Source organism: Antechinus flavipes, chromosome 3 (assembly GCF_016432865.1).
Source record: "Antechinus flavipes isolate AdamAnt ecotype Samford, QLD, Australia chromosome 3, AdamAnt_v2, whole genome shotgun sequence".
In the NCBI taxonomy this organism is placed as follows: domain Eukaryota; kingdom Metazoa; phylum Chordata; class Mammalia; order Dasyuromorphia; family Dasyuridae; genus Antechinus; species Antechinus flavipes.
In genome coordinates this window covers 168097139-168122703 of record NC_067400.1, presented here as the reverse complement: position 1 = coordinate 168122703, position 25565 = coordinate 168097139, and the positions used below count along the sequence as shown (strand labels likewise).

Sequence of the window (25565 nt, the reverse complement as noted above, 5' to 3'; positions counted from 1 at the left end):
CGAAGGCTTTCAGGATAAAAGACTTTGTATTGATAATTTTACCCTTCTTTATCTTTTTTTATCTTGGTCATCCAAAAGTTAGCTTTAATAAAGCACTAGTTGAAAATGAAAAAGTAAGTAAAACTAGTATAAGAAAGAATAATATTGGGGAGAGATTTCTATGACTAAACAGATCTTTGATGTGACAGTCTCCACTATAGCTAAGATATTTTAGATAATAGACATTTCAGGTTTTAAAAACCTTTTAAAATAAATTTTGCAAATAAACACTCAGACTATCCTGCTTGAACAAATATCCTACTGCTTTGTCTGTCAAACATATGTACATCCCCAAACAGATCATCACTTTGTAGTCTAATTTTTTTTCTTAGTATGGAGTTTTTGATAAAGCTTAGAGAAAGAATGGAAGAATTTTGGAAGATCTTTTTGATATTCAAGTAAATGATCAAGTAAAAAAATCATTTTAATATTAACCTGCGTAGAAGAAAAAAACAACCTTGGTGTTTCCCTTTTGAGTAATTTATTTGGTCACACATGAAATTGAATATATGGAAAATTTCACATGACAACTCATTGCCTTGCTCTAGTTTCTCATGCTCTTTTTTTCTTCCCATGACAATGTAGTTGACTCTGGGCTATTTGTGACATCCTTCTTGTCATTTTAATGCCCATTTCAGCAATGAATTAATGGAATAGTGCATAGAAAATTTCTGGCCCTCTTCTCAAAAGTTATACTTTAGCCAAATTTATTTTTTGCTTCCAACCTGATTCAGGAGACAGAATATACACATTATTTTTCTGAAAATGTATACTCAGGTATATATGCTGTTGGTCACCAGAGATCCAGGCAATAGAAAGTAGATGGATCAGCGTCCAATATGAAAACTGAATAAAACAGTTCAGCAATATATTTCCTATTGAGATTGATACAATAATTTCATCTTATATGTAAAAAGAGCTGAAGATTATTAATCAATGTAGCTTCTGAAGATTACATTTCCAACTTTCCTACAAAGATGAAATAGATTTTGGAGTATACTTTCAATTTGAGTTTCATTGCAAATTTAAAGGGCTGATTCAGATGATTACTACTCATTCAAAGTAAGCATGATTTAGGACATATTTAGAAATCTATTTGAAATATGTACTCTATGATTACCCTTTGGTTCAGTTCAACAAATATTTAGTATTATGGGTGAGGTAATTTGCTAAATGTTAAAAAATACAAAAATGAAGTAGTCCCTGCTCACAAGAAGTTTTTATTCTACAGCGTTCTGTCCTTGAGTATATAGACTAGAATTTTGTAGCATTCAGATAAATTTTGAAAAAACTTCATATTTCTTAAAAGGTTGAAAGTGAAAATGATAAGGCCAGGGACAGCTAGGTGGTGCAGTAGGTAGAGCATCAGCCCTGAAGTCAGGAGGATCTGAGTTCAAATATGACCTCAAACACTTAACCCTTCTTATCTGTGTGACCCTGGGCAAGTCACTTAACCCCAGTTGCCTCAGTAAAACAAACAAACCAACCAAAAAAAACCCCAGGAAAATGATAGAGCAAGTTTTTCCCTCCATAGAGACTACTTTACTCTACAGTTAGCAGGTATGATTATCTTAGTCTGTTTGTTCTTTTTCCATAAAATACTATTGGATGAATGCATGATCATTACTTTCTGAATCCATACTAAATCATTTATGTATATTTACATAAGGTTTTTTTCTTATGCAAATAGAACTTTGGATAGTTCTTAATGTTTTGATGTTCTTAATGTTCTAAACTGATAGTTCTTAATAATTGAGCCAAAATTATTTTTTATATACTGTATATACTCGAGCATAAGCCGACCCGAATATAAGCCGAGGCCCCTAATTTTAACCCAAAAATCTGGGAAAACTTATTATATCCGTAGGTTTAGGTAGCTCACTGGTGCCCGCAGAGGAGGAGAGTGGGTGCCGGTATACTATGTAGAGCAGTTGCCAGCATTAGTATACAGTCTGGATACCGACTGTGATACTACAGGAACAGCCGTATTACCATAGCAACAGCCGGTCCTGTAGTATCACATTCGGCACTCATGCTGTATACTACACAGCAGGGGGCATTCAAAGGGATATTTACACATGTTTTATCTAGTGACTCTCGTATAAGCCAAGGAGGGGATTTTCTGCCCAAAAATTGGGCAGAAAAACTCGGCTTATACTCGAGTATATACGGTATCTTGGATGCCCTCTAACAGACGGTCCAGAGTTTAGATCTTATTCTGGAGCCTTATGTCCAACCGCTAATGTAACTTATAATTTAGTTTCTGGATTTATCTTCAGAGCTTTCTCTGGCTATTTTTTTTTCTTCCCCATTTTTCAAGTCTGCCTCTGATGAGTGAGAAGGAAAGAAACAAGCATTTGTTAAGCATCTATTATGTGGCAAGCATGATGTTAAATATTTTTCAACTATCATCTGATTGGATCGATCGATCCTCACAAAAACCTTGGAAGATAGGTATTATTTTTGTCCCCATTTTACAAATGAGGAAACTGAAGTACAAGAGCTTAGTTAATGACTTGCCCAGAGTCACACAGTAGTTTGTGTTTGAAGCCAGATTTGAGTTGAGTCATCTTGACTTTAGAGTCAGTTCTCTATCCATTAAAAGCTACCTCTAAGATTCTCTAGATTTTTGACTGAACATTTACTTAAATATAAAGGAAGATGCAGACAATGTCTTTGTAGAATTCTTAAAAAATTTGGAAAATTAATTAATAAAAAGATAAAGAGTGGCCTTGCCGGGCCTTACTTTTCATATTTAAACTTTTCTTATTTTTCCAGATTTGATCAATCAAAAAAGGGAGAGTATTTCCCTATGTAGGAAGATTAGGTATGAATCCATAGATCTCGATTCTGTAACGCTTGTTATCATTTTAAAATGTAGGATAAAATCACATTATTTTTAAAGCCTTTTTCTTTTTAATGCAGCAAACAAGAGTTTTAGTGCATGGTGGTTTTATCCCAAAGTTGTCTGAATTGGCCTTAGTATAGAGGGAACAAGTGCTTTCTCTTTCTTATCCGTTTTATGTATTCTGAACTGCTCTTTTTTCTGGATACTCTTCTAAGAACTGGGGTATTGGAGGTTTCGGAGAAGAGAGGAAGATGAACACACTTTTTAGAGCAAGTGTAAAAAAAATTTTGTTGAATTGCAGGTTGGATAAGATAAATTGGGAATTCCTCACCAACTGTGTTGTTGCTTTTGTGCTTAATTATATTTAATTGGTGTCACCATCAAGTCCTCATTTCTAATATCAAGGTGGAATTTGGTTACTAAGCAGTTAAATTTTGCTTTTGTAAGAATTTTCTTAAATTCTCTGTGTGGATTAAAGATCTATTTCCCCTTCTTAACATCCTTCAAGGATCTATTGTATAATATAGTCATTGATCATATTTCTCTAGACTTTTCCATTCTTTTATCAGTGTAAAACTCTTAGGCTTTTTTATGCACAGTCAGCTCTTATGCCCATTTGTCATTGGAAATATGATTGACAGGTTGACAATTCAGTGGTCTTTCTGAACATTTTTCCTTAGACAGTAATTTTTCTCTCAAGGAAGAAATAATTATTGCTAAGCCATTCTCCAATTGATAAATGGTCAAAGGATATGAATCAATTTCAGATGAAGAAATTGAAACTATTTCTAGTTATATAAAAAGGTGCTCCAAATCACTATTAATCAGAGAAATGCAAATTAAGACAACTCTGTGATACCACTACACATCTGTCAGATTGGCTAAGATGACAGGAAAAGTCAATGACGAATGTTGGAGGGGATGTGGGAAAACTGGGACACTGATACATTGTTGGTGGAGTTGTGAATAGATCCAACCATTCTGGAGAGCAATTTGGAACTATGCTCAAAAAGCTATCAGGCTGTGCATAACCTTTGACCCAGCAGTGTCTCTACTGGACTTAATCCTAAAGAGATCTTAAAGAAGGGAAAGGGACCCACAGGTGCAAAAATGTTTGTGGCAGCTCCTTTTTGTAGTGGTGAGAAACTGGAAACTGAGTGGATGCCCATCAATTGGATAATGGCTGAATAAGTTATGGTATATGAATATTTTGGAATATTATTGTTCTGTAAGAAATGACCAGCAGGATGAATACAGAAAGGCCTGGAGAGATTTACATGAACTGATGCTACATGAAATGAGCAGGACCAGGAGATCATTATATACTTCAACAACAATGATATATGAGGATCAATTCTGATGGGCATGACTCTCTTCAATGAGATGATTCAAACCAATTCCAATTGTTCAGAGAGTCAGCTACACCCAGAGAGAGAACGATAGGAAATGAGTGTGGACCACAACATAGCATTTCTGCTCTTTCTGTTATTGTTTGCTTTTATTTTTGTTTTACTTCTCAGGTTTCTTTCTTTCTTTCTAGCTCTGATTTTTCTTATACAGCAAGATAACTGTATATATATGTATACATCTATTGTATTTAACATGTATTGAACTACCTGCCATCTAGGGGAGGAGGTGGGGGAAAAGGAGGGAAAAAGTTGGAAAAGAAGGTTTTGCAAGGGTCAATGTTGAAAAATTACCCATGCATATATTTGTAAATAAAAAACTATAATTAAAAAATTTTGTGTTAGATCACATCTCAAGGGCCACATACACACACTAATACTTTTGGAAAAAACCATGAGTACCAGTGAGTAATCAGTTCTTCTGTTTGATTTCTAAAGGATTATAATATATTAGAACTGACAACAAGGTAGAGTGGTCTCCTGAGAAAATAACTATAGGAAGCCCTGCTATGTTTAAATATATGTGTTTGATACTGTATAATAAAACAGTGTATAAGACAGATGTCACCCCAGTTTTGCAGATGATGAAACTTTCTCAGAAAAGATAAGTAGACTTGTCCAACACACACAACTAATAAGGTGCTAAAGATACGAATCAGATCCATGTGCTTCCCCTGAATGAATTTTACTTATGTATTTACCATATTGGTTTTGTGATAAGTTAGCTTTCACACTACAGCCTAAATGGAAACCTCTACTTTCTTAGCAATAGAATATAGTGATGACATCATGCATGAAGCCAAACACCTCCTCCTTGGAATAGCTTCTTTTGTAGATGATGCTAATGCTTACATGAAAGGACAGCTTGTGTGTGAACCCATCAGGGAGGACTTACTCTGGGAAAGGTAAGATATGTTTCTTATTGTTTCATTTGAGGATTCCAAAAAGAAAATCACTCTCTGTGTTTTTTCCTCCTAGATTTGTTGAGATTTGTGCAGTCTTCTTTTCTTTTTTCTTCCTTATTTTTTTAAAGGTTTGTGCCATCAAAAAAAGAAGAAAACAGGATCCAAAAAGATCTCAGTAGTGAGGCTAAATATTATAAAGCTTGAGTACAGAATATGTTAGTTTAGTTAGGATCATATGAAAGTGATCTGGATAATTAGGGCTTTTCAAGATGGTAGTGTAACATGGGCCTATTTATGTATCTTAGGATACATAAATAAGAGAGTATTTAAAACTAAAGGGATAAAGCAGTAAAAGAAATTTATTATCACTCTGTACTCTGCCTTGGTCAGATCATTTTTTTGAGTATGTTGGGTATTGTGTTTTTGTAATAATTCTGACAAATTTGATCCTTTCTCACTTAAATCTCATGACACTCAGGTGTCATGGTCTTTGAGAACAAAAGACTACCAACCACATCAATGATGACAAATTTGAGCATGCCTTGAATGGTATCATCATGAGAATGAAAAGACTGGACTTTACCATCTGATGATTATTTGAAGGCCTCAGAGATATTTAGCCTAGAGAGGAATAGAACTAGTGGAAGATAGTATAATAATGATCATAAATAAAAGTAGCTATTACTTAACATAGCACTATAATGTTTTCAAAGTGCTTCACATATGTTATGTCACAATAATTGTGAAAATAGTTTGTAGTGAAGTAAAGAGAAAGGAATAAGCTTTATAGTTCCTATTATGTTCCAAACATTGTGCTAAGGTCATTGAGCAAAGATTATCTCACTTTTGTCATTTTGTTATATAAAGATTTCATGGTGAATATCTAAAGTCACTTTTGTCTCTTGAGAATCTAACAATTGTGAGTTTTTATATGGTTAAATTACTTGCTTTAGTTATATAACTAACTAGTGGACTTAAATTATACCAAGTTTCTTGATTCTTGCACTAGAGTAAGTGCTTTTTTACTATACCAGCATGGAATGTATTTTTGTGATTGCTGTTTTGAGATTTAGGAGAGCACAATTATTTTTCCTTTGAATACAAGATTCTCTTCTCCTTTGATTTTGTGTTTTATGGTAAATTTTTGAAGTATGATTATACCATTCTGATTAGTTTTTCATAATTGTTAAATTAATGATTCATAATTGTTAGATTGCTAAATTCATATTTTTTTAAACTACTTAGGAAGATGCTTATGTGCTTATAGTGGGTTTAATAGACAAAGTCCTTGCCTTTTAAATTTTTGCCACTTGTAACAGGTTAAACCTTTTGTATTGATCTGGTAGACAGAGAAATGTGGAGAACTCCTTAGAATAAGATCAGTTTTTGGGTTCCAGCTCCTCCATTTAAATGCTTAGTGATTTGAGAGAAGTCACTCTTCTAAGCCCAAATATCCTCATCTGTCATAGTTGTTGTCCAGGCCTTTTCCAGCTCTTAACAGTTTTGAAGATATTTGAGGCATAGACAAAATATGATACAGTCCCTACCCTTAAGATTACATTTTACTAGAGATGGGGGAGGATATAACAAACACAGAAAAAGCAAAATAAATAGGGCAAAAGAAAGATCCAGACCAAGGTATCTCTAGGAAAATCTTGAGTGGGGAGATCTAAATCATGGTTTTCATGAGCCAAGTGGAGAAGAAAAGATAAAAGACTAGAAAGATGAGTAGAGAGTTGGAAGCTGCTAATTATGAGTGGTGGAGCCAGAAAAATCCCAAATCACTATAATGTTCCTTGAGGAAAAGAATTTTTCATTAGGGAAAGAACATTTTTAAGAGTTATGTGGGCCCATTGACTGCACTGATTACACATTATGGAAATGATTATACATTAAGAAAATGATTGTTGTTTTTTGTTATTCTTAAAAGTTTCTTGTTTGAGTTAGATAACAGATCTACTACTTTGTTGTCTTCTTTTCTCTCCAAATACTTTTTCTTCTCAAAGACTAACTAGTACCAAAGTAGCCATCAAGGCTGCATTTGCAGATGACTTTGACACCCCTCGGGCTGTTGATGCAATTATGGACCTCATTCACCATGGCAACAGACAGCTTAAAGCTGTTACTAAGGTAACCCATTAGGATATAGAATTCAAAAAATGGCAACTATCCATAGTTCTTTTGCTTAATGTAGACAAATTAGATTGTTATTTTTATAAAGAATAATGAGAAAGGAATCCTGCTAACTTTTTTGGAGAGACCTATATTTTAATTGGCAATCCAAGAATTTGGGCCTAGTAAGCTCTTTTGTGTTTTAGTATTTGAGGAAATCTGTTCCCTCCTTTGTCTTACTATTCTTACTGTATTCTATAAGTAAGAATTATGAAGTTAAGAGTGCTCCAGATTTTTCATACTTGGTGAAAACCCTATTAATTTAGCAAAACTTAGTTCTGAACTTAATATTATGGGCAATTGCTAAGTTTAAGATGGGAACAATAAAACCACTGAAGTAGGAAACTAGATTAGCATGATGAAAAAAAAATTAGATCTTGTGTAAGGGACTTGGGTTTTACACTTGGCTTTTTTTTTTTGGCTTAGGAGGGGGAAAGAATGGGGGAAAGAGGGCAGAACTGAAGACTGATCTCCCTGTCTTATTCAGGCTAGTAGTGAAGTGGCCACTCACAGGCTTTATTCCTAGTAGTGATCAGCACAGAAGCTTTAACTTGCTCTATTTTTCCATCTGGTCCAGTTCACCTTTCCTTAGGGAGATGCCAGATGTAGTATGGACACTCACTCTGATTTTAGCAGTACTGCAGCTCAGAATTCTCCAGCTCAAGCCAATCAATCAACTTCAGTCTTCCTAGTGTCAGGGTTACAGGTAGACTCCTCCACACTTGGCTACACTTGACTTTTAAATTAAATCAGTTTATGACTTCAGGCAATTCATTTAACCTGTGTTTCTGAGCTATTCATTTGTGAAATGAGGGCTTAGGCTAGATGATCTCTAAGGTCCCTTTCAACTTGAAAATTCTATGATTATTTGAGATTGACAATATTTTAAAAATTATTTTCTCAAGGATCAAACTTTTCATATGTGTACAGGGAATTTTTAAAATGTGGTTAATTTTACATGTAGAAACTTGGTCAGGTATTTGAAAATAAAGAACACATTTATTAGAAGGAATTTCTGCTTTATTTAAGCTTCTACCTAATTTCTGTTTTACATTAATTAATTTATTCAACAACTAGAAAGAAAAATCATACTTAGATTTACTTCCAATAAGAAAATATTTTAAATGACAAATAATTAAAATAGTAAGCCAATCTTTGAGTCTATAGAAGACACTGATTAATCGAAAAAGACAGTGTGTGTGTGTGGTGGGGGGGGTGGAGATGACAAATGAATTAGGGGACATTCATAGACTTGTTATTGTTGCTTATATAGGCTTAAGGATTAAAAATAACTTGTCCAATTGTGAGTATTTAGACCCTAGAACTTAACTTTACGAGACTGAAATGGAGTTTAAAAAGTCAATCTTACCTACATTCCCCTCGTGCTCACTCCAAAGCCTGGAGATCACTTTTTTTGCATGGTATATATTCTCTCTACCTTACTTTTTGGTACCTGACATGGATTCCAAACTGTGAGACAAAAGGACAAGTGGGAAGTTTGAACTTATAAATGAATATTAAATCCTCACTTAGGTCGATACAAACTTGAGGGATAAAGTGTGGCCTAGAATTGGACTAACATGGTATTGTTTATATTATTTATTACTTTTGCCTTCCTTCCCTTCCTTTTTGTCAGTGGCAGGCTGTAACTCCTCAGATTCTGAGACTTTAGAATCAAATCAAAAGTCATTGAACCTCTTCTTGAAAGTCTTATATCCTACTTGGTTCAAATTTCTCATTTTTCCAATTTTGGAGTTCTTCAGTCCTGGCCAGATTCAGTATTGAGGAAGGAGGGGGAAGAGGGGAAGAAGGATGGAAAGAAGTATTTATTCGGTGTCTGTAATGTGCCAGGCACAGTGCTGATAGCTTTACAAATCTCTTCACAACAATCCTTCTGGGTAGATGGTATTGCTATCCCCATTTTATAATTTAGGAAATTGAGGCAAAAAGATTAAGTAGCTTGCATAACTTATATAGCTTGCACTTGTCTGAGGCCAGCACCCCATCCACTACCCCACCTTGCCACCCAGTTCTTTAGAAGTCAAGTAGAAAGGAATGTATCCTAGATCAGAGTACAACAGACTTACTAACATATAATAATTACCTTCTCTTCTTTTCCTCCTTTTCTTGGGAGAGATGAATTAAGTGAAGTAATTAAGGCTTATTTCCCAAAAGAGGAAATATAGGTCAGGAGTTGCAAAGATGCAACTAAGCAAGATTAGCATAACCCTTAATGAACACAGAAGAGTTCGAGTTTATTGTTATTTTCATTCTCTCACAACTTTATAAAGGAGTGCAGGATCTCTACTAGCATGAGCTTCTTTTTAAACCAGTCTAGTGAAGCCCATAGAATTTGGGTGATATTCATCAAATACATTTGTATTTAAGTTATTAATTTGATAATTGCTCATTATTTTAATAATGATTTCAGTTATTTAAGTCATGTAAAGCTCTGGCTATACTCCATGTTTGTTTCTAGACTTCACCACTAGAGATATAAGAAGCCTTATGAGAATGTGACGATCTACAAAGCTGGGTCATTTCTTGACCCGTTTATTGAATGGATTTTAAAAAAAACTTAGATTTGACTACATCACAAATTTAGTCTACTAGAAAATTCCATATTAACATTTAGTCCCATAGCCTGAAGTTCCACAGGGGTTGTTGAGGATGACAAAATGAAAGAAAGAAGTTTGAAACACCTCTGAGATAAGAAAGTGCTAACCTAGGATTGAGAAGATCGATAGACCTGGGATTGAGACTTTAACACCCTGTTCCTTGTTAGCTGTACTTTCCTGAGCCTGAGTTGCCAGGCTAAATTTAAAATTACCTGGTATTATTTATGGTCCTTCATACTTATTAGGGGTAGTGCAAGAATCAAATGAAATAGAGTATGTAAAAAGTATTCTATCAATGAGCTGGGGTTTGGAATTGTAATTTTATTGAACTCCCACTGGGAAAATCTTTTTTCTGAATGTGTCAAGAGTTACTTTACAAATTTATCTTACAGAATTGCCTGGCATTGAGAAGTTAAATAACTAGCCCAGTGTCACAAACCAATATAAGTCACAAGTGATGCTTGAATCCAAATCTTTCCAACTTGCAAGCTTTCTACCCATTCTTCTTAGCTGCCAATAAAGGAATGGTTGTTTTTAACTTGAAGAATAGGGAATTTTCCATTTTTCAGCTTTCTTAAAGTGTTTATATTTAGGCATAGAGCCAAAAATGCCTTTTCACATTGAGATAAAGACTGAGTTAAAAACATAATGTTTAATTTATAACAGGAAGATAACTGCCCTAGAAGTCCTGCTGTATATGGTGCAATAGTCTCCTATATTGAAAGTTTTTTGGACACAGTTGGAATTTCTCTCTCAAGTAGACAGGTAAGTCATACTCTCCAAATAGCTTAACTATAACAGTATTCTCTATGTAACATTCCAATAATGTCTTCTTACTAAAATTTTGATTTACTGAACATTTCTCATGTGTCAAAAAGTATGTTTCTGAAAGAACAAGGAAAAAGCAATAGCCTGATGTAGCCTGATATCTCCCCTGGGAGAAGTGAATTTATACGTGGGCAGGAAAAGAGTAAGAATTGAGAGTGGGGAGAGATGAGTGGGATAATATGTTGTAGAATAGAAATAGATTCAAGTTGATTTTTCATTGTCATCCAAGATCCTTATATCATATTCCAGGCCTTTAATGTAGATCCTTTAATGTCAAAGCCTGTGTGATCCTGACTGCAACATCTTAATATTAGAATTGTGAGTTTTTGTCAGCTTGTGTACTATTTTCTCCTTGACCTGAGAGTTCTGGAAAGTGGCTATAATATTCCTTGTACTTCATTAGGGTCGGGGCACATTCTGAACAAAGAATCAAAAATGGAGGAGAGAAGAGAGGAGACAGGGAGACCAGAACCTCTCATCCATTTGATTGATTCTTGGTGTTCCATAGAATCATTAGCTTTCATTTGCCCAATTTTAATTTTTAAGAAATTATTTTCTTCATTTAGCTTTTGTGCCTTCTTTTCCATTTGGACAATTCTACTTTTTAAGGAGTTTTGTGTGTGTGTGTGTGTGTGTGTGTGTGTGTGTTTCCTTTACCAAATTGTTAACTTTTTTCATGATTTCTTTTGCTTAGCTCTCATTTCTTTTCCCAATTTTTCACTTGTCTCTCTTGATTTTTTAAAATAATTTTTTAATTGAGACCAATTCATAATTCTCTTTGAGGCTTCACATTACAGGTGTTTTAACATTGTTTGGCTCTTATGAGTTTGTGTTTTGATCTTCCCTGTGGCCATACAAGCTTTTTATGGACAGTACTTTTTTGGTTGTTTTTTCTTCTTTCCAATCTATTTCATGACTTTTAAAGTTGAGTTCTGCTCCTGGGGCTTAGGGAACACTGTTCCAAACTTCTTGCACTAGGAGCCAGGGATTTGGTCCCTGGCTTGCTGCCCCTGAACTTCCAGGGCTGCCCAAATATTCTGGGTTATCCAGCCTAATTATACCCATTGATGAGTTTTCCAGGACCCTTTGGGTGTTGATCTATGGTAGGATTCAGAATCTCCCACTGGCTTGCCTGAACACCACCTGTGCAGGACTATGTTCCCCTTTTTCCCAAGGGAAACAGACCTTTCCTGCAGTCCTAAGTTATCTTGGACTGGATAATTGTTTCACCTGTTCTTTTGTGAGTTCCTTTGCTCCAGAATTTGTTTTGATACATCAGAGAATCCACACTGGCGAGAAACCTTATGAATATAATCTGTGTGGTAAAGTTTTCACCCAGAATGCCAATCTTTTAACATAAGAAAATCCACAATGGAGAGAAACCTTATAAGTGTAATCAATGTGGAAAGACTTTCAGTGTGAAATATAGTCTTCATGAACATCACAGAATTCATACTGGAGAGAAACCTTATAAATGTAATCAGTGTGGAAAGACTTTCACAAAAAGGTCCACTCTTGCTAGCCATTTAAGAATCCACACTAGATAAAACTTTATGAATGCAGTCAATGTGGAAAGACTTTCAGACAGCAGTCCACTCCTTATTTACACCAGAGAATCCACATTGAATGGAAAAAAATATGATTGTGATCGATGTGAAAAGTTTTTCACAAAAAAGTCTACTCTTCCTAGACATCAGAGAATCCACACTAGGAAAAAAAACTTTTTGAATGTAATCAATGAATAGACTTTCCAAAAAGAAATCCAATCTTTTTGTATATCAGAGATGTCACATTGGAGAGAAATCTTAGGCGTTTAATCTGTTGGGTAAAGCCTTCAAGGAGCAAACATCCCTTATTTTCCCAGCAGAGAATTCCTAGTAGATAGAAATTATATCACTGTAATGAATGAGGAAGGATATTCAAATGGAGTACAGAGCTCGTTCAATAGCAGATCATTCATTTTACAGAGAAGGGTTATATGTTTGAAGGGAAGCTGAGGAAAGCTCATATGTCTTGCCTTTTCTAAACCATTTTGACATCATTTCTAATAAAGACATTTTTAAAAAGCAAACAAAAGCTTATACTCATTCATTCAACAACAAAAAAACTAAACACTGACAAAATGTGAATCTTTGTGATAGATTGTGGAGGATACAAAAATGGTGAAGGGATCATTCCTATTTTCAGGGAGTTTTGGACTTGTTGAGATAACTTCTCTGTGAATAGTGCCATCAATATTATCCTTATTAAGAAATTTGGGGATAGTCAGAAGGTTGTGTGTGTATGTTTTAAATTACAACTTGGACACTTTATTTTTAGTTTACATTTTGTCACCATTATTTTGTTTTTGTTTTTAACTACCTTTAAAATATGAGAAAAATAATGTCAGATCCTTGCTGTAAAGGCTCATAAAAACTTATTTTGGAAGAATGATCAAGAAAATTCAGGGTATTTTACAAAAAAAAAATTTTTTTTTTCCGAACGAGCCTTTTACTTTGAACCACAAACATTGATTCTACAAGGAATGTGACCCAAGTCTCCTTTACTCGAGGCAGTGCTCTTCTTAACACCCTCCCTTCCCCCAACTCTTTACATACTGGTTATATTCTATAGATTTTGAAAACTGCATTTAAGAGCATCCAGAAGATTGGGTTTTTTTTTGTTTGTTTGTTTTTTGTTTTTTTTTTTTTTTAGCTGAGATACTTCTCAGGATGAAATTGTGAAAGGACAAGAACACTGTTTTTTTTCCTTGTCAGAAGCAGTATTAACCTTTCCCCCTTTCTTCAGGACTCATTTGGCTTTTTGAATTTTTTGTCTTGGTAACAAAACAGTTTTCAAGCCAAGGAATAATTGTTGAAAATGATAATAATTTAATAAATTAATATAGAGCTTTAAGCTTTTGCACTCATTTCCCTTGCATCAATCATGTGAGGCAGGAAATGCCAGCATTCTTCTTTTCATTTTACATATGAGGGTACTGAGTCTTAAAAAGGTCAAGTGACTTCCATGACATCATTGGATTACTTTCCTTTATATGTGTCCATAGAGTAGCATGACTGTCAAATATTTAATATGATTTGTGTGGTTGGCCTAGAAGAAAAGTAGTGTCCATAATGGGCTAGGAAGAAGTAGTCCTTCTGTATTCTTGTGAGACCATACCTGGGCTACTGTATTCAAATCTGAGTACCACCCTAGGAAACATCTTGGTCAGCTAGAATATATCCAAACCAAGAGCCACCAGATGGTATTGGGACCACACACTATGCCATGTGAGCATTGAGAGGTTTAGCTTGGAAGAGAGAACAACTTAGGGTAACATAGGGCTCTTTTCTTTTCTTCAATTTCATCGTGTTTGTCATTTCTCACAGCACTATTTTATATTCCATTACATTTATGTATCACAAATAGGTTAGCCATTTGCTGATTGATGGACATTTACTTTGTTTCTAGTTCTTTGTACTCTATTCCTAGTGGAGAAATATTGAAAGCTTTCTTTTCAAGATGGGCATGAAGCAAGGATGTTCACTGTCATAATTTGATGTAATATTTGTAATGCTAATATCATAGCAATAAAGAAAAAAATTAATATTGACCAAAAAGATGCAAAATAATTGCACAAATCTTTTGCCATCTTCACTAGTTTAATTAATGAGAAGTACTTATTACCTCAGTGTTACTTCAAATTTTATTTCTCAGATTTTTAGTAATTTTTGATTTTTTTTCAGGTGGTTTTTTGACAATTTGCATTTTTTTGGGAAAATTCCTTGTTCATAATTTTGACCTAAAGATTCAGTTTTCAAGTCTGCATTTGTCAGTTCTATTTAGATTTTGTCTATCAGACTTTTGTCAGTTATTTAATATGCTTTTTATCATATATATCTAGGGCTTGGCTTCACTAATTTTTATATTTTTTTCCACATTGTGGAAATTGTATGTGATTGAGGTAGTCTATTTTGTCTTTTAATTTCTATCCCAAGCTGGTCATTATTGTGAAAACTACAATCTTCCATTTATATCCATTTCTCTTTTTGATATATTTATTTTGGTTGTTAGTTTGAGAATTTAGTTTTGTCAAGTGTGGGATGAAGACAAAGTTTAAGGGGAACTGGAGGCTAGTAAATGTCTGGACAAAACATAAATAACTGCCATAATTTTGTTATTGCTATCAAATATAAATACTTCATTAATCAAGCCTTTTTTTTTTTTTCAAAATAAAAGTTAGCCAGGCCTCCTCCAAAAATGTTTACTCTGCGACTAGTCATTAGATTGACTTTATTGCACCAACTGTTTTCTGTAAAAGTAGCTATGTTTTTAATAGTAATTTTTTTTTTCTGTGTTTAGTTTATTTCAGAAAATAGGAGCTCAGCTACTCTGCATAATGTGATTGATGAACTAGTACAGTTTCGTTCCAAAGTCCGCCAGTACTCCCTGGTTGCATCAGAAGGCACGGGGACTGTTCCAGTTGACCTGTCCAAAGAAGCCAAGAAACTACAGAGAGAGAAAAGGCAACAGTTGCTATTAGAAAGGGAACCACTGCTCCATGCTTGTGATAACCTCCGGCAGAACCTTGCTGCCTATGGAATCAATATTAAGGTTAATTAATGTTTTATGTAAAATATACCCCAGAATTTCCTGAAAAGGAAGGAATATGCCTCTTTTGGGGGGAGCAAGAGACAAAAGAAATGTTCCAGAAAAGGTGTACTTTTAAATTCCCTATATTGACATAAGAAGTATTGCCACAGTGTGTGTTAAATTCTTTGTTCATTGGAGAGAAGAGATTTATACATTTTGTTTTGACAGTTCTTTAAAAGGTTCAAAGGTCCCTCTGGATCTCTCTTTAAATTTTATTCAAAATCTTACCATTAAGAATGCTTTTTTTTTCCTTTTGATCTATTTTTTTCTTTCACAACTAATATGGAAACATGCAATACATGATTGCACATATATAACCTATATCAAATTGCTTACCGAGAGGGGAAGGGAAGGAGAAAAATTTGGAACTCAAAAATTTGCAAAAATAAATGCCAAAAATTGTCTTTATATATAATTGGGGAAAAAAATATCTGTTTTTAAAAAATGCTTGTGGGGGAAAAAAGGTAGCTTTTTAAAAAGAAATTTTTTTTAAATTTTGATTTATAGGATCGGAACAATATTTCTACATGGGAATTGCTGGAACCAGGAACAGAGGAGCAAAAAACTGGGAAATGAAATGAAATTGTATTCTTTCCTGGACATAAGATTCAATATTTACTATTGGAAAGGTAAAACTTTACATTAAAGTTTCCCTTTCTACTGTTAAATCAACATTAAATTGGTAGTTGTTTCATTTCTATTAAATGTATGTAAGAGATTTTCATTTTTGTATGATATAATTTATAATGATTGACTTAGCTTGCATTGTAAGAGAGACTTCGGTTTAAAGAGAAGAACTACACCTATGCATTTGTTGGTAAAGAGAATCCCCAGATAATAAAGCAATGTGTGTCAACAAATTCTCTGTATCTCTTAATCTTTGAGAATGGCTTAGAGCACTGAGATTTCATGACTTGCTCAGAGGCACCCAGACAGTATTAATCGTGGCCAGGACTTGAAACCACATCTTTCTAAACTTGAGAACAATTTTTTCTTTCTGCTCTGCCACACTCCCCACCTTGAGCTTTAAAAAAAACAAAAACAAAACACACACACACACACACCCTTAAGGCAATATTAAATTCAAGCCACTGAAAACACAAGGATTATAGGATACGAGGATAGAATGGAGAGATGGACCTAGTATTTTAAGTTACAGAATGGTTAAATATACTATCACCTAGCCAGAGACTATACTATCTGCCATCCAATCAATCAGGTTAAGAAAGAAACAAGTTGAAAAATTTGAGAGCTCTAGAATTGAAAGAAACAAAAGTTACCAAACCCTATACCTCATTATAAATCTAAACAAAGCCATCGAATAAATGGTTAATAAAATAAAAAAATATGACAGGCAAAAAAAGAAAGAAAACATACCATTTTCAAGCCTTATAGAACAGTGGTACCATTAACAGTCACATGTTGGAAAACATGTTGGTTTGGGACATACACAAGATTTGATGTGCTACCAATGACCATGATATTTATGTCTAATAGGCAGTTGGAAATAGGCAACAGATATTGGAAGGGGAGAAACGTAGGGATGTAGATTATAGTATCTCAGATTTGGGAACCAACACCTGCATAAAAACCATGAAAATTGTAAGACTGGCAAGGGAGAAGTATATATAGAAAACAAAAAGCTAAGAAAATATCAAGGAACATCTACCTAAAATGGGCACATATGTACTCAACTGGATCTATACTCTATATTTTACTTGTCTTTTATGCTTTCTCTTCCTGTGCTCCTCTCAACTTTCTATAAATTATCCACAAATGATCCCAAGAAAGGCCTTCCTCCAGCAATCTTTACATCTGTTCTATGAAATATAAGATACTTAACTTACTTAAAAAAGCAGACATTGTATCAGGAGACCTATTTTGCCCATGCCAGCAGCCCATGGGGATACTATCCATTCTAGGCCCTCATCCCAACCCTTCCCTTTTCTTTTTCTGTGTAATCTACTGTTTCATTCAATCTGGTATCCATCTGTACCAGGTTTATTATTTAAAGTGTCTTCCTCTAATCATTTAAATCACACTGAGGTCTTATGTAAGAGTAACATGAGTAAAAAAAAACCTAGGGCAGCTCTCAGAATATTCATTACAGTAGGGCCTTGAAGCATTCACCCTAGGAAGTCAGTAATGATTGGTGTTTACCAGTTAATTTTGATTAAATGCAAGTTACCTAATAATTCAATGTTGTAGCTGTATCAAGCTGAAGTGAAATCTATACTGATTGGGCTATTTAAAGAACCTAAAGTGAGAGTTAGTGAGACTCTGGCTTTACTCACCAGAACTGAAGATTATAAATAAAAAATGCTTTTTTTTTTTTTTTTTTTAAATAATGCTTATGAGGGGTCTGAAGTAATTTCACAGAGTATAAGTTATTTTCCCCAAAGAAGTTCATGGAAACACATATTTTGTTTACAGTTAGAACGCTTAAAAAGTATCATGCATTTTAAACTTTAACAATTTTAAAGAAAATTCAGCATTTTGGGAGTGAGGCAGAAGTTGCAGTGTGTCCAAAAGACACCATTTAAAGAAGCAGGCCACTAGAAAAAGTCATGGTAGTGAATATCTGGGAGCATTTGAGAATAGACAATATTTTAGAAATCTGTCCATCTTCTGGCTGTCCAGATAAATTCTACAAAATCAAACTAGCTGTACTAATGAAGGGGGAGGGGAACTGTTACCCTTTATCACTCTTAGATTGTGTCCCCTTTTCTGATCTCCCAGGCTCCAAGGAGTCAGAGACAAGCCCAAATCTTTCAGGATAAAAGAAGCAGTACTATTCAGGGGCAAATCAACTCCCTGAATTTAAAAATTTAGAATTTAGAAATTCTAAATTCTCATTCAATTAAGGAATCCTGATCTGATCAGCCTGGGCTGTCCCAGCCCCCATCAAGATAACCAATATAACAGCTTCTCTTAACTAAGAGTCTTTGCAGATGGCCCCGTGCACTTTGCTAGGACCCTGCCCATTGAGAAAGCATTCTCAGCGTCAAAACTCCATTTCCCAATAAGTCTTTAAACTGATTTCTATTCAACAATAAACTTTCATTTTGTAACTAATAATTCGGGAATGAGTGAATTTTTTTATTCTAAACCTGTGGCCGATTTAAAGGGGATATTTAACAACTCTTATTGCCACTAATCTCTTGACCACCAGGGAAGCATTCAAATTGAATCACTAATACTATTAGAACTAATTTAAATGTTTCCTAAAAAGCAAAGATGTATGTTTTGTTTTGAAGCCGACAGGGAAGTTTGAAAGGATTTACAAATCTCAAACTTCACATCCCACCAGAAGGATACAATATTACCATTCTTGGCAAACAGTAAATGCTATGTTATAGGCAGTTGGAAATGGGCAACAGATATTAGAAGGGGAGAAAGGGTAGGGATGTAGACTATAATATCTCAGATTTGGGAACTACCTACATAAAAACCATGAATCCCTAAGGCTACACTGACCAAACAAGTATTAAGTTTCCAAAATCAGCAAAAACAACTTGATTAAAGGTAGAAAATTTAACATCAGCCTTCAAATAGTTTTCACCTCTTGACTACATCTCAGAAGCAAAAGAACTACAAACAGCCTGTCACTCTAATTTATCACATCCAATAACAGAGGTTTTGATGGCTCATAGAAGAATGTCCCTACTTTTTTCTTTAACCATGCTTCTAAAATAATTCTTTAAAAGCACATTATTTTAGACTATTCTGAAATATTCTAGTGATCACTTATGTCAAACAATTTCAGAATTTCAAAAGTTACTGTGATGTGATGGTCTTTTGAACAACTTTTTTCAGACTGCAAGGTACTCAATCCCTGAGATTGAAATGACATATTCTAATTCACATGGTAAAGATTTCAGTGATAAGAAATATGCCCCCAAATCCTGATTTTTTAAAAAAAAATCCAAGTATCATACACAAACTGGATTAGTGTAGTTTTATTTAACTTAAAAACTGCCCACTTTCCTAAGCCCAGTGTAAAGAAGTTAAAACTGTAGAATGTAAACCCAACATTGAACCCCTGGTTCAAGTGCAAACCAAAAACAGTCAAGCTGTGGAAAAGTTTTATTTTTATTTTCAAATTGTGTGTTTCTGAGGCTCTTAGGATTTGTTAGTGCTGAAAAACCAAAAAATAAGAGAAGTACTTTCAGTTTAGTTTTATTAGAACATTTGTAAATACATCTTATTTCAGCCAACACTTCCAGTATTCCAAATTCTCGAGAAATATCTATGGTAATCACCTTAATCCCTAGTCTTAAAAATAAGAAGCATCTGTGCTGCCATAACACTCAGAGGGTTCGTGACTTAACATATAGCCTCCTGCTCAAAGGACTCCTGTAGCCAGAGACATTTTGCTTCCATGTTTCTTGCTCCCCTTGCTTCAAGTTTCAAACAATTTGCCGAATGCTATCCCCACTTCGGCAATCATGTCAGTAGTAGTCATCGAGCGCCCATATTTCTGAAAGGCCTGGTTGTTACACTGCCGTATGAGAGAACACGCACCAAAGGCAGCCACGAGGAAAGGGTTCTGACTAGAAAGTGAAGAGATTATTAGTAAAAAGTTTCCATTTTTGGAAAGATGCAAGGCAAGAGTCATTGGAAACCATTAAACATCAGATTTATAAAAAATATTGGTGTGTAAGTCCTATTGTTTTCCATGTCTTAATATTCTTGACCTAGAGCTTGTTTTAAATCTCAGGTTATTGTAATTTTACAGTGTTCTCCTTCCCCCAATCCTAGTTAGGGCAGAACAAATTTTATTTATTTGCTTCCTTGTTTTTGTGAGGCATTTGGGATTAAGTGATTTGCTCAGGGTCACATAGCTGAGTAAAGTGTCAAGTTTCTGTGGCAGGATTTGAACTGGGGTGATCCTAACTCCAGGGCAAGTGCTTCAGCCACTGAGCCACTTAACTGTCCTGGGCTGAACAAATTTAGAATTATCTCCTGGAGGTTCCTAAAGGGTTATGGAAGGAGTTTCCTTAATCGCCCTTCCCCCCCAAAAGTGCCATCAAATATTTTAGGATGAAAAGACAACTAGTTTTTCATATAAATAAAAAATTGTAATATGTATAAATGTGGGGGGGAAATTTCTAGTACTTATAAATGTGGACAAAACCATTATTAAACAAAAGACCTTCAAGAATTTATTGTAAAAATTACCAACAAAGACTAACGTAAAAATTCTATGATTAATAGGAAAATACATTATAGCTAAGTAGAAAAAAAGCACTAATTTAGAAGTCAGAGATACTGGATTCAAACCCTTTGTTTGATAAACTAAACCCTCTCTCTGCTCAAGCAATCCCCTTCCAGCTCATCTCACTTCTTACTTTATTATTTTCAATCTCTCTTCACTGTTCTTCCCTACTGCCTATGAATATACCCATTTGTTTTAGCTATTCTGAAAGTACCTTCCATTGGTCCTTCCATCCCCACTAATTATCCTCCTCTAACTCTTCTGTCCTTTGTGGGTCAATTCCTGGTTAAGAATGGCTATAATGGGTGATTTCCCTCTTCCCACGCTAGTCTCAACCTTTACAATCTGACTTCTGATCTTGCCATTACACCAAAATTGTTCTTTTCAAAGTCACTAATAATCTTCCTCACCTCCGGAGGCAATTGGGATTAAGTGACTTGCCCAGGGTCATACAGCCAGGAAGTGTTAAACATCTGAGGCCACATTTGAATTCGGGTCCTCCTGACTTTAGGGCTGGTGTTCTATCCACTGTGCAACTAACTGTCCCAAAGTCACGAATCTTAATGTTGCTTTTTCTCAGTCTCATTTTCTATACTGCTCTGCAGCTTCTGGAACTCCTCTTTAATACTCTCTTCTCTGCATTTTTCATACTCTTTTCATCTTTCTCTGTATTTTTCATACTCTCTTGCTGGTTCTCCTTCCTATCTGACCACTCCTATGTCTCTTTTAGTGGATCTTCATGGATCCCTTCTCAGCAGTCTGTCTTGGGTCCTCTTCTTATCTCCCGTAAGATCTAAGTACCATCTCTAAGCTGATGATTCAATACCTATCCAGTTTGGACATCTTTGCTGATTTTGCACTCCAAGGGTCTCTCATAGACCTCAAACTGAATGTCCAGTAGACATATTTTTCTTCTTTCTTTTTTTTTATTTTTATTAACCCTTTTATTTTCAAAACATATAATTTTTCAGCACTGACCCTTATAAAACCCCATGTTCCAATTTTCCTCTCCTTCCTCCCACCCCCTCCCCTAGATAGCAGGCAATCCAATATATGTTATACATATGTTAAATTCAATATATGTAAACATTTATACAATTCTCTTGCTACACAAGAAAAAAATCAGATCAAAAAGGAAAGAAAATGAATAAGAAAAAAAATGCAAGCTAACAACAACAAAAAGATGAGAATCCTGTATTGTGACCTACCCTCAGTTCCCACTGCCCTCTCTCTGGGTATAGATGGCTCTCTTCTTCATAAGGTCATTGAAACTGGCCTCAATAAATGAGATGATCTCTTATTGTTGGAACCAGTTAGACATCTTAAACTCAACATGTCCCAAACAGAATTCATTATCTTTCTGTAACTAAAGTACTTTGATCTAAGACCTAAGAGTCATGTCTAAAGTGTTGGCAAGGCCAACAAGATTTTACTTCTACAACATTTCCTCTTGACGCTTTCTTCCACCTCCTATCTGGATTCAATAATCAGTCAATAATGGCCTGTCAGTAGTCTTCCAAGCCTTGGGATTCCAATACTTCATTCAGCCACTAAAATGATTTTCTTAAAGTGTAGCTCCCACTCTGTCTCCCCACCTCCTCAAACTTCACTCAGCAAATACCCAATTCTCTTTGAATCAAAATTTTGGTATTCAGAAGTCTTTCCTAACCCAACTCCTTCCTACCTTTCTGATCTCCTACCTTATTCCCTGGCACCATCTTCAGTCCAGTGACAGGCTTCCTAGCTGTCCCCAAAATAAGACACTCCCATCTCTTGCGTCTGAACATTTTTCTCTGGCTGCCCCCCATGCCTGGAACCATCTTTCTTCTCAATTCTACTTACTCATTTCCTATCTTCCTTTGAGTTAAAATCCCACTCTTTAAAGGGCACTTTTCCCTATCTCTTATTTCTAGTGCCTTTCCTTTGTTTTCTATTTATTCTGTATAGAATATCTATATAGAATATAGAATTACATGTTTCTATGTTGTCTCCCCCATTATATTTTGGGCTTCTTGAGGACAGGAAATGTCTTTTCCATATTTTTGCATTAAGCTCCATCAGTTCCTATTAACCTCCTATGAAAGGTTTCAAATAGAAATCTGGTGCTGGTCTAGGCATGGGGCCTAGGACCAGGCTAAAGGACCAGGCTAAATGAGTTAGGAAAAGCAAATCACCAGAGTAGCTTACAGATTAATGACTTTCAGTTACAGCAATGCTCAAAGACTTGTCCCAGAAGTTCTCTGAGTGGAAGGAATATTTAAGAGTTTCATGAGATCACTGGGTTATAGCTTTAAGAGTTGGGAGGGACTTCAGAGGTTATGTAGTTGAACCCCTTCATTTTCCAGATGATGAAAAAGGAAATTGTGATATGCCCAAAGTAATTATCATTCAGTTAATAAACACTTTCAAAGCACCGACTGTATACCAAGCCTTATGTTAAGCAATGTTAGGATCTCAAAAATACAAAAGATAGTTCCTGCTCTCAGAAGGCTTTCATAACTCAGCGCCTCCTAATCTAAACTGGTTGTATTTTGTTGATTTTTTTTGGTTCACCTGCATGCCATGACCCTTCTGAGGCATTAAGGTAGAACCCGAATATAGGTAGGGCTCTCTTATGCCAAAAGTAACAATTTATAGTTGAATGAAGTTCTGTCAATTTGAGGAAGAATTTGAAAGTCATTTCTGAACTCCAGATCAGTTAGGGCAAACTCAAATAAAAATGGACTCCTATAAACATTATCTATGTGGTATTATATTTTTATTTATTTTTTAAGCACTTCCTAATTACATTTTAATTGGGTTCCTGTTCACTGCAGCAGGCCTTGAGTTTAATACCACTATTCTAGATAGTACAATCAACATACCTCCAAGCATACTTTGTTATGTAGTAAGTAGTATTATTACAAAATTAGTTTTTTTATTAGTATGGTAGTTTCTTCTTAGTATGAGGTAGTTTGGAAGGAAATTGATGTCATTTAGAGAGGTTAAGGTTTGTAAAAATACATGACATTATCACATTCCTCAGTAATTAGCTGCTACACAAATCTAGATCACAAGCAGAATCTGTGGTGGGCACTGGGAAAATCTGATTTTGTACCTATATTGTGTGGCAAGAACATCTAATAACAACCCTTGAATGGCTCTGAAAAAAATTTTAAAATAGTGTTTTCATGTTTTCTTTCTTAAATAGCTTGCTTCTTTAAGGGTAAATTAATTTACTCATGTTTTTTAAAAACTTATAAAATACAACCAGTTTAGACAATGCCCAATAACATTTTCTAATTTATAATGCTTAACAGTTAGTTTTAATTAAATGTGATGTTTTAAAAAGAGACTCAAAAGTGCACCATTTACCACTTGCTTGTGAGATTAGAAAGAAAGAGAAGAAGAATGTTGGGGCTAGTAAGGGGAAAAAAAATCAAGAGATATTAAGTCTAGAAAATTATGTTTCTGATTGTAGTAAAATGAAAAACAATCATACCCATTTGTTTTTTCAGGTCCAGCAAGGAACGCCCAGTGTGCTAATACTCCAAGTGAGCCTGCTAGAAGGTCTCCTTGTCCACCGCACCTTCGACGGCTTCCTTCATGACTACACACGATCACTAAACAAAAGTAAATGTGAATATATGTGAATTGTGTGTTTTCTTGTACATTTTACAAATATGAATCCTTGACAGTAAAGGAGGGAGAGCGATAAGAAAATATGGAGTTGGTAGAAGCTGTTATTTTAAAAAATTAAAACAATCCAAACTACAAATGGAAGTTATATGCAAAAAAAAAAAAAAAAAAAAAAAAAAAAAAAGTCCTCATCCTCCAATAATATTATCAGAAGTGGGGAAAAGGGAATTAAAAAATTAAAATTTTAGATAAATTCATTTCATGGTCCCAAATATTCAGAAGGGAAAAATTATTTCAACTTGACTTACTTTTGAGAACCTCATCATTTTATGTTATGGGACCTAGGCTCTAGAAGAGATTTGAAGTAGAAAGGGGAAAAAAAAAGCAATAAAATACCAAAGAATTTTTTCTTTGCAGGTGTTAGGAAAACAAATGTGCTTTATATAGACATGAAATTTAAGGGACACTTCTGAAGATAAGAAAAATCTATTTTGAAATACTTAGAAATCCTTGGAGATTTTAATTTTGATGTCATCGGCTTCTTCAGGTTGTACAAAGTGAAATTACACAGTTAAAATAGCTACTGTCTGTTATGAGGGTTCCATGTTTTGTGAAGTGTTTCTAAATAAAAGAATTAAAAATATTTTGTGTATTCTTATTTCACAAGCATACACTTCTCATTTAGATTTATCAATTGAAAAAAGCTGGGAAAAAAAATTAAGTTTTTGATTCAGTAAGTTTAAATATTTTACACAATCTATCTTTTTACACATATACTTTTTTTTTTTTTGGGGGGGGGGGGGAGGGAATGTATCAATCTGATATCCTGAAATAATGCCTAGTATAGCTGGCTCTTATTTAAAACAATATGCATGTAATGTGATGTTTGTACACACAAACATATAATCATAACTTCCCATGAGCCTCTACTATAATTTTAGATGTTGGGTCTTAATACTTAATAAAAATCATACTTAATAATTTTAATAATGACTATAGAATTCCTGTCCAGTTAAAATTTGACTGTCTGTTTAACTTCCCCAAAGAAGCCTTGAAGAAAAAGGCTATAAGGAAGATGTTTTAGTGTGACCACTGTATGAAAAATCAGTTAACTCGTGTTATGCTTCTGGAAAGGCTACTGTATATATATAATCTTACCTAGACATCAAGTTTCTCAATCTGCAAAATGAAGTTGGGCTGGGTAACCTATTAGGTCATTTTTGTAAATCTCCATTATTCTATTTATATGATATTTTTGTGTACTTTTAAACATACTATATG

At 34.6% G+C, this 25565-nt stretch overlaps 2 protein-coding genes across 13 annotated transcripts in view; one reads left to right on the top strand and one right to left on the bottom strand.

Moving 5' to 3' along the window:
- The window catches only part of CARS2 (cysteinyl-tRNA synthetase 2, mitochondrial), a 78721-nt gene extending 53794 nt beyond the window's left edge, over nucleotides 1-24927 (top strand). For all 6 annotated transcript variants that reach the window (XM_051984198.1, XM_051984197.1, XM_051984199.1 and 3 more), the window contains 6 exons: nucleotides 5060-5198; nucleotides 7205-7328; nucleotides 10655-10753; nucleotides 15158-15409; nucleotides 15956-16077; nucleotides 24164-24927. In XM_051984198.1, the coding sequence (XP_051840158.1) occupies nucleotides 5060-5198; nucleotides 7205-7328; nucleotides 10655-10753; nucleotides 15158-15409; nucleotides 15956-16024 (683 nt within the window). In that variant the 3' untranslated portion in view covers nucleotides 16025-16077; nucleotides 24164-24927. The remainder of the gene's footprint in view (nucleotides 1-5059; nucleotides 5199-7204; nucleotides 7329-10654; nucleotides 10754-15157; nucleotides 15410-15955; nucleotides 16078-24163) is intronic.
- Nucleotides 19612-25565, bottom strand: part of NAXD (NAD(P)HX dehydratase) — an 86174-nt gene continuing 80220 nt past the window's right edge. For all 7 annotated transcript variants that reach the window (XM_051984189.1, XM_051984190.1, XM_051984192.1 and 4 more), the window contains 2 exons: nucleotides 24148-24268; nucleotides 19612-20001 (listed from right to left, as the gene is read on the bottom strand). In XM_051984189.1, coding sequence (XP_051840149.1) covers nucleotides 19851-20001; nucleotides 24148-24268 — 272 coding nt within the window. In that variant the 3' untranslated portion in view covers nucleotides 19612-19850. The remainder of the gene's footprint in view (nucleotides 20002-24147; nucleotides 24269-25565) is intronic.